At 43.2% G+C, this 15675-nt stretch overlaps 1 protein-coding gene across 3 annotated transcripts in view; it reads left to right on the top strand.

Moving 5' to 3' along the window:
• Nucleotides 1-15675, top strand: part of PDE11A (phosphodiesterase 11A) — a 477210-nt gene that overhangs the window by 38346 nt on the left and 423189 nt on the right. For 2 of the 3 annotated variants that reach the window (XM_066345958.1, XM_066345957.1), the window contains exon 1: nt 11156-12174. The exons of the other annotated variant lie outside the window; for it this stretch is intronic. In XM_066345958.1, the coding sequence (XP_066202055.1) occupies nt 11242-12174 (933 nt within the window). In that variant the 5' untranslated portion in view covers nt 11156-11241. Of the gene's footprint in view, nt 1-11155; nt 12175-15675 lie in introns of those variants that run through there. 3 annotated transcript variants of the gene reach the window in all.

The raw sequence follows: 15675 nt of genomic DNA, 5'->3' as shown, positions 1-15675 counted from the left end.
CTCCCCTCTCTAAAGTCAATAAATAAAATAATTTTTAAAAAGCTTATCAGTTTATTTTATCAACAAATCATTCTTTAGTAAGATACTTTGATTATTGCTGGCTTTTCTTCTGAGATATAATACTCTTGATTTTAAGAGGAAAGCAGAATAGCTAAAACATTTGTGGCATGGTATCCATTCTGTACCTTCACGGGGCATTCTCATTTACCTAGGTATCTTTGAAATTTAAAAAATTTATCTTCTGGGTACTTATATTCTTTAATGCAATTATAAATGTAGGTAGGCTTCTTGGGTTGAATAAATACCAATTATTAAACGATTTATAGCAGATACCTGACCAAAATGTGTGGAAGCAGGAAGACAGATCACACAGGAGATAAAACACATCTTCTTACTATTGAAATGTCTTATTATGTCATACAGGATGTGACCTTACAAATAACTTTTTTTTTTTTTTTGTATTTTTCTGAAGCTGGAAACGGGGAGAGACAGTCTGACAGACTCCCGCATGCGCCCAACCGGGATCCACCCGGCACGCCCACCAGGGGGCGACGCTCTGCCCACCAGGGGGCGATGCTGTGCCCCTCCAGGGCGTCGCTCTGTTGCGACCAGAGCCACTCCAGCACCTGGGGCAGAGGCCAAGGAGCCATCCCCAGCGCCCGGGCCATCTTTGCTTCAATGGAGCCTCGCTGCGGGAGGGGAAGAGAGAGACAGAGAGGAAGGAGAGGGGGAGGGGTGGAGAAGCAGATGGGCGCTTCTCCTGTGTGCCCTGGCCAGGAATCGAACCCGGGACTTCTGCACGCCAGGCTGACGCTCTACCACTGAGCCAACCGGCCAGGGCTTACAAATAACTCTTAACAGAAAAGTCGTTTGAAAGGTTCATTGATGAAGGATAGTATGTTAGTTTCCCAGGGCCACTGTAAGAAATGACCACAAACCTCGTGGCTTACAATTACAGAAATTTATTCTCTGATAGCTCTGGAGGCCAGGATGCTAAAATCAAGATGTTGGAAAGGTTGATTTTTTTTTCTTTTTCTGGAGGATCTAAAGGAGGATCTGTTCCATGCCTCTCTCCTAGTCTGTGGTGGCTGCTAGCAGTCCTTGATGTTCCTTGGCTTGTAGATGCACCACTCCAATCTCTACTTCTGTCTTCACATCACCCTCTTTTCTGTGTGTCTCCTTCTCTTCTGTATCTTATAAAAAAAAGTGACATTAGATTTAGAGTTCGTCTTAAGTGCAGCCACAGGTTCTGGGAGGACATATGTTTTGGGAACCTACTGTTGAGCACACTAGATGTTTTTTACAAGGACTTAATCCTATAAATAAAAGAGTTTAGAAGCAATGAAGTATCATTATTACACTTGTTTTTGTGGAAGACAATAAATACTGTTTGGTAGAGAACGGACAGATAATGAAGGCTTGAATTAAGGCAGTGGGTTTGGAGAAGAAAAGCTAGATTCAAAGAGAAATATCTGGGATAAAGTATATAGCACTGAGTGATTTAAGGTAGGGAAGAATGAGAATGATCTCGGAAATAATAGAGTTGAGATGTCCGTGAGACACTTAGGATCAAAGGTCTTGTACCAGTTGGAATTGTGGGTTGGCGATTCAGAAGAAAGCTTGTGTGGTTGACTGTTAAATGAGGGTCTCTCAGTAAGGCACACTTATGAGTGTTCACATCTTTGTCCGTCCTCTAAATGGCTCTGTGCTTGGCTATCTGATTAACTTTAGTCAATGAGACATTAACAAGTGTGATGCAAGCTTGGTAAGCTTTTGCATGTTGGATTTATCCTCTTGAAACACCTAGTTTTGGAACCCAGCTGCCACACTGTAAAGGACAAGATGTCCTACTAGAGACAGAAGCTCTATGAAGAAGACCTAGAAAATGAGCCCTGTGTGGAAAGAAGCCTCCTGGAGGAGAACTGAGTGGCCCCCACACTGAGGCCCTAGGTATGCGCCAGAGGCCTTCTTGGGCTTCCCGGTACAGCCCAGCTGCCCACTGAATGCAGCCACGTGAGGGACTCCTGCTAGTACCAAGTGGAACAAAAGAAACACTGGTCAACCTACAGAACTGTGACAATTCAAAAAGAAAAATCTTTGTTTTAAGCAACTAAGTTTTGAGGTGGTTTGTTATTCATCTGTTCCAGACTCAATATTTGCATCACCTCAACATTTATTTGTTGAAGCCCTTATTCCGAATTTGATGGAATTTGGAGATGGGGCCTTTGGGAGGTAATTAAGGTTAGATGAGGTCATGAGGGCAGGGACTCAGTCTGATGAAATGAAATTGGTACTTTAATAAGAAGTCAGCAGAGTTTGCTCTCTCTCTCTCTCTCTCTGCCATGTGAGGACACAATGAAAAGTCATCTGCAAGCCAGGAAGTGAGGTCTTACCAGAACCCAACCATGTTAGCATGCTGATTTCAGACTTCCATCCTCCATAAATGTGAGAAAATAAATTTCTGTTTTAGATACTTAGTCTATGATACTTTGTTATGGCGGCCCAGATAAGATAACACCCATCCACAGAAAACTGAATCACCTTGGAACATAATATATGAACTGGGGAGTACAAAAAAAAGGAGATGATAATTGAAGTTGTGGGAATGGACCTTAAATAAGTAATTGCAACAATTAAGGAAGGCCATAGGAGGTGAAAACATTAGTGAGATAGATAGGAATAATGACTAGTCATTGTTTTGAGAAAATGTAATATAGATTCATTTAAATAATCAAGAATCAAGAAGTGGCACTCTTGAGAAAAAATTTCAAGAACAGAGGACTATCATGAAACTAGTATGAGGATTAAAATAGGCCATTGGATTTGGCATTTGGAAGACCATTGATGACAATAGTGAATAAGTACAAAACCTTCGGGCTACAAATAATCTTAGAGCAGCACTCTCAAATACAACATTTTAAGGTGATGGGAACATTCTGTTATCTACATAGTCCATTACGGTAGCCACTAGCTCTGTATATGGCTATTGTGCACTTAAAATGTGACTAGTATTCCAAAGGAAATGAGATGATAATTTCAATTAATTAAAACAAAAATTGAATTACCTACTTGTGGCTGTTGGACACCATACTGGACAGCACAGCATTGGAAACACCAAATATAAGGAAACTGAGGCCCTAAGGTTAAGTAGGAAAGCTGTATTTTGCTCAAAGATAATTTGGGGAATGATAGCTCAAAAATGTTAATAATGAGGGAAAAGAAAAAAAGACAATTTAAATGAAGTATACAAGAAAAATCAATTTCTTAAATATTTAAAACAATAATTGTATAATTTCAATTTACTGTGCATATTATTGTCAAGAGCCTAAGAATTATTGAGAGCAATTTGTTAATTTGTTTAATGATAAAGAAATTAAGTCAATTATACTTTTTTTTTTTTTTTTCATTTTTCTGAAGCTGGAAACAGGGAGAGACAGACAGACTCCCGCATGCGCCCGACCGGGATCCACCCGGCACGCCCACCAGGGGAGACACTCTGCCCACCAGGGGGCAATGCTCTGCCCATCCTGGGCGTCGCCATGCTGCAACCAGAGCCACTCGAGCGCCTGAGGCAGAGGCCACAGAGCCATCCCCAGCGCCCGGGCCATCTTTGCTCCAATGGAGCCTTGGCTGCGGGAGGGGAAGAGAGAGACAGAGAGGAAAGCGTGGCGGAGGGGTGGAGAAGCAAATGGGTGCTTCTCCTGTGTGCCCTGGCCGGGAATCAAACCCGGGTCCTCCGCACGCTAGGCCGACGCTCTACCGCTGAGCCAACCGGCCAGGGCGTCAATTATACTTTGTAACACAGCTAAATTTGTCCAAGTAGCATATAAATACATCCTTCAGAATTTACATGTACATTTTTTTTTCTCCTGCACTGGAAGAAACACACTTCATTCTCAAATGCCCAGCTAATGTAATTTATCTTATCTGGAATATATTAATCACAGGAAACTGTTCTCTAATTAACCTGAATCTTTTTTTCTACAGAATCTTTAATTAAAGTTTAGGAGACATTGGCAGACTTCAATAACTTAACAATTTTAGATGGTTGTCGAGTTCATTCATCTTTCCTTTGCTCAGTCAAGGTGCACTAAATTTAGGTTGGAGAGTGTCAGAGAACAATTCCCTTCGAGGTTCCTGTAATTCATTCACAAGGAGGTATGTTGCATAGACATGGTGCCTGTATCAGGTAGAGTTTGACCAGGGAAGCAAGACCATTATGACTGTGTCTGTAAAGGTGTTATGGATGAGATTAGTATATGAAATAGCTTGCTCTCCCCGGTGTAGTTGGGCATCATCTGTTCTATTGAAGGCCTGAATAGCAAAAGGTGGAGGAAGAAGGGATTCACCTTTTTCTTTTCTACCTTACTGCTTGAGCTGGGCCATCTCATCTCATCTCTTCCTGCCCTTGGACTATTATAGCACCTCAAGTTTGGGGTTTGGCACAGACTATGACCACTTCTGATAATAAATTCCTATAAAAAAATATTTCTGTGGAACTTCCAGTTTAGAGATTTTATTTCTTTCAAATTGAAATAACCCATCTTTTGTTTGATCACGTGGACCCCTATTTCCTAAAATAGTAATATTCCAGCTATAATTTTTTGAAGTAAATTTTTATTTTGAAAATTGCATCACCCTTTCTTTTTTATATATATATATATATTTTATTTATTTATTTATTTTTTCATTTTTCTGAAGCTGGAAACAGGGAGAGACAGTCAGACAGACTCCCGCATGTGCCCGACCGGGATCCACCCGGCACGCCCAGCATGGGGCGACGCTCTGCCCACCAGGGGGCGATGCTCTGCCCATCCTGGGCGTCACCATGTTGCGACCAGAGCCACTCTAGCACCTGAGGCAGAGGCCACAGAGCCATCCCCAGCGCCCGGGCCATCTTTGCTCCAATGGAGCCTTGGCTGCGGGAGGGGAAGAGAGAGACAGAGAGGAAAGCATGGCGGAGGGGTGGAGAAGCAAATGTGCGCTTCTCCTGTGTGCCCTGGCTGGGAATCGAACCCAGGTCCTCCGCACGCTAGGCCGACGCTCTACCGCTGAGCCAACCGGCCAGGGCTCTTTTTTTTATATATTTTTAAAAGATTTTTATTTATTCATTTGAGAGGGGGAGAGAGAGAGAAAGAGAGAGAGAGAGAGAGAGAGAAAGAGAGAAGACACAGGGGGAGAGGAACAGGAAGCATCAACTCCATATGTGCCGGGCAAGCCCAAGGTTCCAAACCAGAAACCTCTGCTTTCCAGGTTGACGTTTTATCCACTGCAACACCACAGGTCAGACTGCATCAACCTTTCTGATGATACCTATTGGTCACACAGTGAAAGTCTGTTTTAAAATACAAAATGATTAGGAGAGAAGCTTAGGAGACAGAAGTTCATTGGGCTTCAAAAGATTGGTATCAAGTTTTGAGGTGGAACCAGGAGCAGATCAGAACTTGTGCTTGGCAGGTGACTTCAGAGGAGATATGTGTCCACTGTAGATCTCAGTTTCTACATGTGCAAAATGAAAGTGGAGTATTAGAGAATCCTAAGGTTCCTTCCAGTACTAAAATTAAAAGGGTCCTCTTTGGAATAACAAAAGTTATCTTGCATGCAACATAGTGCTTTTGCACACTGAGTGCTCAATACATGCTAATGACAATGGCATTAAAAACGTAATGAATACTTGGATCAAAAAGGACATGCTTATTTTTGAAAACAACAAATAAGAATCCCCTTTATGTTCTCCAATGAGAGGCTACTTGGTCAATATTTATAATTTGGTGAAGAGACGAAAGAGTGGATGGGGAGAGAGTCTGCAGAGCTGCTTCCTTGAACAACCTTCACAACAGCATGCATTTTCAGGGTTAGTGCCCTTAAAGAGTTCTGCTGACTGCAAATGATACTGTGAATGTATTATAGCCAGTTTTGATGGAATTAGGTGAGCAAGAAGAGGGCAGAATTACACAGAATATTCTTTGGCGCTATAGTGTCCATTATTTGTTGAGGGGCCTCGTCCAGTTTCCATACTGGGCCAAGTATTTTTCATTTTCTCTCCACATCTTTCTCTGTCCTCCCATACTGTCTGCCCAGAGAGGAAAACCTTTATGGGTTCCATTAACAGGATCCAGTACCCTGTAGCATCTAGCTGAGTCTGGTCAATATAGGAGGTAGGGAGGAGACTGAGATCAAGGTATTTATTTCTTATATTTCTTCTTTGAGGTCAACGTGAGCTGTCAATGTCCTTTGACAGGCGGGGACTGGTCCTCTCAAGGCAGCTGTCACTACACAAGCCTCTCTCCTTCTGGGTCCTGTTAACCTTCTTCTTCCTTCTCTGTCAGGTCCAAGGTGGTGAGTTCTCTGCTGCTCTGAATCCCAAGTTTCTTCACTATCCCTGTGGTTTACTTATACTCCACTTTATAATTAGTCTCTTTGCAAGTTAATCCTCTTGGAATTAGTTTGAGTGTACCTGTTTCCTGTTGAGATCATGACTAATACACATCATTCTACAAGTTGAGAATAAAGAGGAAATAGTAATTGGGGCCATATCACCACACATCTTATTATGCAGACATCTACCACAGCCCTCTGGACTCTATTTTTTTTTTTAACTCAGTGAGAGGAAGGAAGTCAGAGAGACAGTCTCCCACATGCACCTGGACCAGGAACCACCTGGCAAACCCACTGAGGGGTGATGCTCTGCCCATCTGGGGCATTGCTCCATTGCACAGCAACTGAGCACTTCTTAGTGCCCAAGGTGAAGGCTATGGAGCCATCATCAGCGTCTGGGGCCAACTTGCTCTAATTGAGCCATGCTGCAGGGAGGGGGGAGAGAAAAAGAGAAAGAAGCAAGAGAGGGAGGGGGAGAGAAGCAGATGGGCACTTTTCCTGTGTGCCCTGACTGGGGATTGAACCCAGGAGATCCACACACTGGACTGGCTCTACCACTGAGCCAACCAGCCAAGGCCCCTTTGGACTATCTTATGAGTGCTCTCTGTCACTTTCTCATTTTTTTTCCTTCTTTTCCAAGTGAGAGGAAGGGAGATAGAGAAACAGACTCTTGCATGTGCCCAGACTGGTACCCCCACCCCCGGCAAGCCCACTAGGGGGCGATGCTCTGCCTATCTGGGGCCATGCTCACAATTGAGCTGTTTTTTAGTGCCTGAGGCAGAGGCTCCATGGAGCCATTGGGTGATGTGTTAAAACTGATAGCTCAAACCAGTCGAGCTATGGCTGTGTGAGGGGAAGAGAGAGAGATAAAGAGAGACAGAGAAGGGGGAGAGGTGAAGAAACACATAGGCACTTCTCCTGTGTGCCCTGACCAGGAATTGAACTTGGAACATCCACAGGCTGAGCCAACGCTCTACCACTGAGAAAACCGGCCAGGATCCACTCTCATTTTCTTCCCCAACCATCAACGTCTTGTGACCTCATGAACCAATCAAGAAACAAGGCTACAGCTAGTTCAAAACCAAGCCAGAAATGCTTAATTCATTTTCTCACCCTTCCAGTAATTGTCTCTACTTCCATTTTTGGTGCTATAGAGTCTATGAGATCCCCAGTCAAAGGCAGAGGGTTTGTCTTAGACTTCTGTTGTCCCCCGAGCCTGGAACACAATAAATGCTAAAACAAACAAACAAACAAATGAAAATGCTTGTATAATGAGTACATGAAAGATGGAATGAAGAAAACGTGTATTAAGCTTCTGTGTCCAGGCAGCTTAGGGCTGTTCTACTTCTCTCCGGTCCTTGAGGATGCTCTGTGCTCTTCTTTTTTTTTTTTCTTTTTATTTTCTGAAGCTGGAAACGGAGAGAGACAGTCAGACAGACTCCTGCATGCGCCCGACCAGGATCCACCTGGCACGCCCACCAGGGGTGACGCTCTGCCCACCAGGGGGCGATGCTCTGCCCCTCCGGGGTGTTGCTCTGCCGCGACGGGAGCCACTCTAGCGCTTAGCGCCTGGGGCAGAGGCCAAGGAGCCATCCCCAGCGCCCGGGCCATCTTTGCTCCAATGGAGCCTTGGCTGCGGGAGGGGAAGAGAGAGACAGAGAGGAAGGAGGGGGGGTGGAGAAGCAGATGGGCGCTTCTCCTGTGTGCCCTGGCCGGGAATCGAACCCAGGACTTCTGCACGCCAGGCCGACGCTCTACCACTGAGCCAACCGGCCAGGGCCTGTGCTCTTCTTGCCTCCAGGTACACCACTGCTGCTGTGTTCTGACCAGTTGTACGCTGGTAGATGGTTTTCTTTATTATTTTATAACAGTTTTATTGAACTGTAATTCACCTATTTAATGTGTAAAATTCAATGGTTTTAATGTTCAAAAAATTGTGCGATTATCACAAAAAAATTTAGAATATTTTCATTACCCTAAAAAGAAACTCGATGCACATTAGTGGTCACCCCCTTTCTCTCCATCTCCCTATTCCTCCATCTCTTGACAATCACTAGTCTACTTTCTGAATCTATGGATTTGCTTGTTCTAGATATTTCTTATATATAATATCATATAATAAGTATTTTTTGTGACTGACTTCTTCCACTTTGCTTACTGTTTTCAAGTTTCATCCAAGTCTCAGCATGCATCAGTACTTCATTCCTTCTTGATATGGCCAAATAATAGTCTAATATATACACACGCTATGCTTTATTTATCTATTTATCATTTGGTGGACAATTGAGGCTTTTTTTCACTGGGTGCTGGTAAATGTTCAACAATGAGCAACACTGAAAAAAATTCGGATTTATACCATTTGTTGATTTCTATGTCATAAAGACTCACATCATGGCCGATTGCAGGCTACATAATGTCAGTGAACAGGGAGTTGGAAAGAGATGCTAAAATCTACTCTTGTGAGTCCCTACAAGCCAGGTCCAGCACACCGATCTAACCATCTTTACTGATGGGTCACTCAAGTTACCAGAGATGTGGCCACATGCAGTGAGGTTTCTACATACTCTTAATTTAAGGTAATAACAATAGTAACAAAAGTAATACAGTTGGCTCCAAACTACCAATATTCCATGTTTGGTTCGCTTTTAGCTGATCTCCCTGTTCCCTCTTAAACAGCCCAAACATGTTACACATTAGCACTTGCTTTCTCTACCTGGTGCCCTCTTTCCTCCAGATGTCAGCATAGCTCATTCCCTCGTTCCCACCAGATCTCTGCTCTGGCATCCCCTCTTCAGAAAGGTCTTTCTACCACCTCATCCCTTTATTTAATCCTTTGCCAAGTTTTGTTTCTTATTCTGTGTTTTTATTTTCTTATTTGTTTATTGACTGTCTCCTCACCATAGTGTAGGCTCTGTGAAGGCAGAGTCTTTGTTCACAGTTGCATCCTCAGTGCAAAGGCCATGCCGTTAATCATTTTGAACAAGTGCCTCTCTTCCCCTTCTCTTCCCATTCTTCTGCTACTGTCAGAAGAATGCTTAGAAAACATTATTCCCCAGTCCCTGCATCTCTGTTACTGGCCCAATTCCTGGCACCGACAGGACTCAGTTGACACAGGTGGGAGATAATCCAGTGATGTGGCCAAACTAAATGTATCAGACCCCAGCTCTGGCACCAACCGACTGTGCATCTCGGGAAGGTTACTCAACTCAGAGTTTCCCCATTGTTAAAATAGGAAGAGTCCCTACTTCATAAATCTGTTGTGATGATTAAATTAACATGTTGATTTAAAGTTATCAACACATAGCAAGTGTTCTATATACCTTGTCTGAAGGCATCTCCCAGGAGTAAGCTTTATTCACTGTGTCAGTCACCTCTGTGCACCTGCCACATGGACGCCTGTAACAGTTGCTGTCTGCCCTTCTGCAGCTCTTCTGTATTGCCCTCACTGCTGACCCCCTGTAAGATGACTTTTAGGTTGTCTTGCTGTTCCAGGGAGCTGGATGGTTCTCCAACTGCTTTTGTTTCTCACAATAGAGCAGACACTTGGGCTTCAGGAAAGTGTTATCTGCCTGCTCTTCTTAACTCACAAATCACCTATGCTTAACCACTAGGCTTGGAAAGGGCCCAAGGGAAACCTAATGTTATTCTCAGCCCAACTAGCTGAGACTAGCCAGACTGGAGCATCCCTAGAGCAGGAGAAAGAAAAGCCTCCCACAGAAGAGAAATCTCACCCACAAGCCCTAGGTCACTGAGAGTAAAGGACGCATTGGTGTCCTAAACAGGTTGAGTGGAGAAAGGAGAAGAGAAAAGCATGCAAGACTGGCTTGGAAGGAAGCTTTGAGGCCCTCAAGTCCACTTTGCTAAGTGTCCCTGCCAGACAGGGTTCTGAATCCACGTACTGTAACTATCTTTTACATTCTCATTCCATGTACATTACATTCTCATTCTTCTTCCCTCCAGTCCCAAGTCCATGAATTTGGTTCAAGTACGAGTTGTTTAGATAGGGGAACTTCATTTACTAATTTCTGGTAAATCCAATTCTATTAATATTTACTGAACACCCATAAGGCACTGGGTAGTGTTAGTTGGCAGTCCCAGGCATCCTAGGAACCAGCCATCCAGAGTCATAGCCCAGAAAAATAGCTCTGCCTGTCCCTGAGCATTCTCATTTCCTCGGAGTCAGCTTCTGGTCTGATTCCTGCGAAACGTCAACACTTTCCTGAACTTGGGGCTTCCACTTGGGCCCCCGCGGTGCCTCCTGGAAACGCTGGAAGATTAAAGGGCGGAGAATGGGAAGGGTTGAGGAGAGAGAGAAGGAAGTAAGGAAGGGAGAAGAAACAAGGTGCGTTTATCCAATTAGTGTTCCCATCAGAAGTCGGCTGTGTTCCCAGGCGCGGATTCCTGCCGTCCAGATACTTCCAGGAACCGCCTAGCATCCTGGGCGGTGGACTTGGGCTGGTTCGGCGCCCGCGTCTCACTCCTCCCACCTCTCCCCTCCCTCCGGCTCCGTGCCTCACTCAGGGGCGTGTCCTGCCCTACCTCCTTTTCACCGTGGTCCACTCCTCCGGTGACAGCGGCGGCGGCGGCAGCCAGACAGAGAGCAGCGAGAGCTCCGGGTTCCAAGGACAGAAGCTGTGGCCGCGGCAGCAGCTCGGTGGGGGCACCTGTGCGGAGCAGGACGAGGGCGTGGGATCTGTGCCAGCCACTCTCTGAGCCCGCAGGAAGGGGCACCTCCCAGCCACTTAGCGATCCACTGCTGTGCAGCTTCTCCGCACAGAGCTGGGACTACTGGTGGGGTAGACATGTGCAGGACCAGCTAGAGGGCTGAGAAAGGTAAACATCTGGTCCAAGTGCAGAAAGGAAATGACAGCTGTGCCTGGGGCCATGACAACTTCGTCCCTGGACTTTGGAGAGGTGGAAACTTTCCTGGACAGGCACCCAGAGTTGTTTGAAGATTACTTGATGCGGAAGGGGAAGCAGGAGATGGTGGAGAAGTGGATGCAGAAGCACAGTCAGAGTCAGGGGGCTTTAGGTCCAAGGCCTGCACCGGCTGGCACCGGCACCTTAGCTGACAGCGGGGGCAGAGGCAGCAGCACTGTTGGTGGTGGCACTGGACCAAATGGCTCTGGCAACAGCCAGCCCACTCCAGGTGGCAGCGACTGTGGTGGGACGACCCTGAATCCCAGCTGGGCCAGTGACAGTCGGGGCGATGGGAGCATGCAGAGGAGAGCTTCTCAGAAAGAGCTAAGGAAGAGCTTTGCACGCTCCAAAGCCATTCACGGGAACAGGACCTATGATGAACAAGTGACCTCCCGGGCCCAGGAGCCGTTGAGCAGTGTGCGGCGAAGGGCACTTCTCCGGAAGGCCAGCTCCCTGCCCCCCACCACAGCCCACATTCTCAGTGCGCTGCTGGAATCCAGGGTGAATCTGCCTCAGTATCCCCCTACGGCCTTGGATTACAAGTGCCACCTCAAAAAGCATAATGAGCGTCAGTTCTTTCTGGAACTGGTCAAGGATATCTCCAATGACCTTGACCTGACCAGCCTGAGCTACAAGATCCTCATCTTTGTCTGTCTCATGGTGGACGCTGACCGCTGCTCACTTTTCCTGGTGGAAAGGGTGGCTGCTGGCAAGAAAAGTTTGGTCTCCAAATTGTTTGATGTGCATGCAGGAACCCCGCTGCTGCCCTGCAGCAGCACAGAGAACTCAAACGAGGTGCAGGTCCCCTGGGGCAAAGGCATCATTGGCTATGTCGGGGAGCATGGAGAAACTGTCAACATTCCTGATGCCTACCAGGTAGGACTTTGTATTTGCCCCCTTCCAGAGCCCCATTATTGGCTTGGGAACCAAGCCTTCAGTGACCCTTTGGCATCCAGGAACACAGTGATTCAGACTCTTTACAACATGAATCTTGCTATTTAAATTTCTTCTGAGTTTAAACTCGTCAGAATGTTTCTACACCATCTTTGATATGATGGTCTTTTCCTAACACACAGTGGATTGTGGAAAATTCATATAGCACAAGGGTTCCATTTTGCATCCAATAATACCACATGTTCTCTGTTAAGACACTTTATCTTTAAGAATAGCAGTGTATGGTTTTAGAATGCATCTGTGGGTGATAGAAAAAGATGTCTTCTCCAGAATTCTAGACTTAGTCTGAAGAAAATGGGCATGTTGGTGTCTTTGATGTCTTTTTGGGATCATAATTCATTTTATCCCATTCATGGTTGGAAAGGGAACAGAGTGCCTAACTGCTTTCCTATCCCTTTCTCTAACTTGCAGTTGCATGTGTTCCATGGTAGGAAGAAGAGGGAGAGAGGGAATGTCAGGGGAAGAATGGGCCTCTGACCTGTTCTGCCTTTTTGGCATCTATTTTGACTGTTTCCTTGTTGAGTTTACAGAGGTTGGACAAGTGAAGGGGTTATTTGTCTTTAGGCTGGGATTCAGCATTATTTGCAGTCATGTTCTGACAGGAATGAGCAGTAGATTTTTAGTTTGTGAAACAAACAAAAAATGGATAATTTTCTAGCAGCTCTGAAGGCAATGAACAGGGTAAACATGCTAGTTTCTGGTAGAAAGGGAAACCCAACATGCTGTCATCTGGTATTCCTAAGCCTTTCATTTTCACAATGGCTTACACTTGATATTAGATCCTGGATCTGAAAGCCAGCCATTTCTAATTTCTTTGGTATATATTCACTGAAGATAATGAAACTGGATGCCACTTTCTATGAGACTTCTGCAAGGTTCATAAGAATTGAGAGATGAGCACTTCTTCCAGCTGTCTAATAGAGTGGCATGTCTTTCTAGAGTTTGGTTGCTATTGATCAGAATGACAAAAGTGGTGGGAAGGACACTAAAGCTAAAATTTTATATTTCATCTGAACATTAACAATTTTTTTATAGAAAATTGACTAGCTTGTACTTAAACCAAGTTTCATGTCTTTGTGGAGTGTCAGTATAACCCTTTAATGTTAAGGGATGCCTATCAAAGTGTCATTTTTGTTAAACTTTTGTCATTGATTAGGTGCATTATTATCTGCTTCTTGAAGACTAGTAGGTTTAGGTCAAGCAATTAATGAATAATCTTTAACAAGTGCCTAGTTTCCTATAATCCTAGAAAACCAAGAAATAAAAGCACTTAATAACTGATAAGTTGAAGATTCTGTAAAAAGTTGAACAATCATAAACTCTTTTCTTTCCTAGCATTTCCATAGCCTTATTGTGTGCTTGGGCTAAAAAGTCCCTTCCTAGTTAGATGATACTTGAAATTGCCTGGACTTTTCTCTTTCTTGCTTTTACTTTTCTTATTTTTCACCAACTGATTTTCTCCTCTTTATATAGCTTTAATTTCTTACTTCCTCCTTCAGCTCCTAACTTTTATTTAATATTGTTCAGATACTGTCTTTTCTTCAACAGCATAATTCTCAGGTTCCTCACCAGTTAACTTGTCTTCCGACTGACTAGAACTGTGGCTAGAGGTATTATCACAGGCATAGAAAAATCAGATTTTCAGCAACTGATGTTTCTTCTGGGCTCCATTCTTTCTTTGTAGACAGAGTGTAAAGAAAAGGTTTCTTTTAATATTTGAAAACTGACATTGGGAAAGCAAGTATATTGTTTCTCCCATGGTAGTAAGATGGCTATAAGACTAGGTTGTTGGGTAGACAGGCAAAGGCAGAGAAGATAAGGGTGTTATTTAGGTTGAGAGTTTAAAAATCTTAGTTCATGCCTTACAGTCATTTCAATATGCTTAGAAAGTTTCTCCTTTCTTTCCTCATTGGCTTCCACTACATATATTTTTCATTTAACTTATGCTACTCTTTGATGAAACTACTTCTTTTCTTTATTATGATACATCACAGTCACCATTAGTGTGATCTGGGGAGAGTTTCTTGGTCTCTGAGTCTCAACTTTCTCACTTGCAAAATGGGAATAACACCTACATGGCAAAGAATATTGTTTTGAAAATAAAAATGAGATATTGTATTAAATTCCTTAAACAGTCCCTGGCACACTGCAGTTACTTAGGAAATGATGACTATGATGATACCTAGTTTGCTGTATTTATTTTCTTTATTGCATTTTCATTTTTAAATTTCTTATCTGGGACTGGGATGTGAACTGAGCACATTTTGACCAATGTATGCTTTCTCTGAGCTATGCCCCACCTTGAATTAAAATTTTTGAACCAGCTTTCCATTTAAGGAATAGAGAAATGTCTACCCTTCCACCCTCTATTTAAGAATTCTCTAAATCTGATTGATAACATTTGACCATAGCCTGTCCTATCAAAAGTTCTATACTTTGTTCCTGTTAGTAACTCATACAATATAAACTTTTTATAGAGTTGTATTGATGTTGCATTCTTCTCAAGTTCTAGTATTTCCCCCTTCTATTTGTTGCCATTACAGATTTCTCTAGATGAAAACTGACAACCTTTCAAATGCATGTTTTTTTAATCACAATGTTATTGCAATTCTGAGCATATATTGTAAATATATTGAAGTTTCTATGTAAACATATAACCATTCTCCCTGATTCTTTATTAACTACTATATTTTGAAGGTGTTTCTCAGATTTAACTAGTAAGATTTTTTCTTCTTCAGGAGATAAAATTATCATATGGAGTTTCAAAATTTAATCATTTGATAATTAGGTTGATGATCCTCTTGAAGTTCAGAATATGGGTGAGAGATAGACATTGAAGACACTTATGAGATTATGGTAATAAGCATGTCATTCTGGAGTCAAGGATAGATGATTTAATGAAATACTAAAGTTGAATAAAAGTTTTGACAGCAAAAATACTCCTTAGTTTATTTCATTATTTTTTGTTACTTTTCTCAATTAGTTCTAAAAAAGACTTAAAATTTGGAGACAAATAAAGACTTGCAAGTAGAAAAAGCTTTTCCTTTTAGATACACAGTATAGATCATAGTGGCTGCAATGTACTTTTTCCCACTGATGGTTATAAGTTATTAAACAGCCTTCTTTAATTTAGTAATGAAAAAATTGCCCTCAAGAGGTTGAAAATAAGAGTACTCAAGTAACAGGTGTTCCCTTTGAGATTATTCTAAGCATACGGAACATAGCACTTTAAACTTTAACAAAAAGTGTGAGATGATATTTTTGTTATTGTTGAGAATAATGATATAGGTGTTTGATGGGCTTTGGGTTTGAAAAGCAGCCAGGGTGTTTTGTTAGGTGAACTGAGAAAAGAAAAGAGAATGAAGCAGAAGGGGTACAGGTGTGCCAGGCTTTCAGAAAACCTGATCTATTTACACAACAGAT

Source organism: Saccopteryx leptura, chromosome 7 (assembly GCF_036850995.1).
Source record: "Saccopteryx leptura isolate mSacLep1 chromosome 7, mSacLep1_pri_phased_curated, whole genome shotgun sequence".
Classification (NCBI taxonomy): Eukaryota; Metazoa; Chordata; class Mammalia; order Chiroptera; family Emballonuridae; genus Saccopteryx; species Saccopteryx leptura.
The sequence above is the reverse complement of the archived record's forward strand: the minus strand, read 5'-3'. Positions and strand labels throughout refer to the sequence as shown.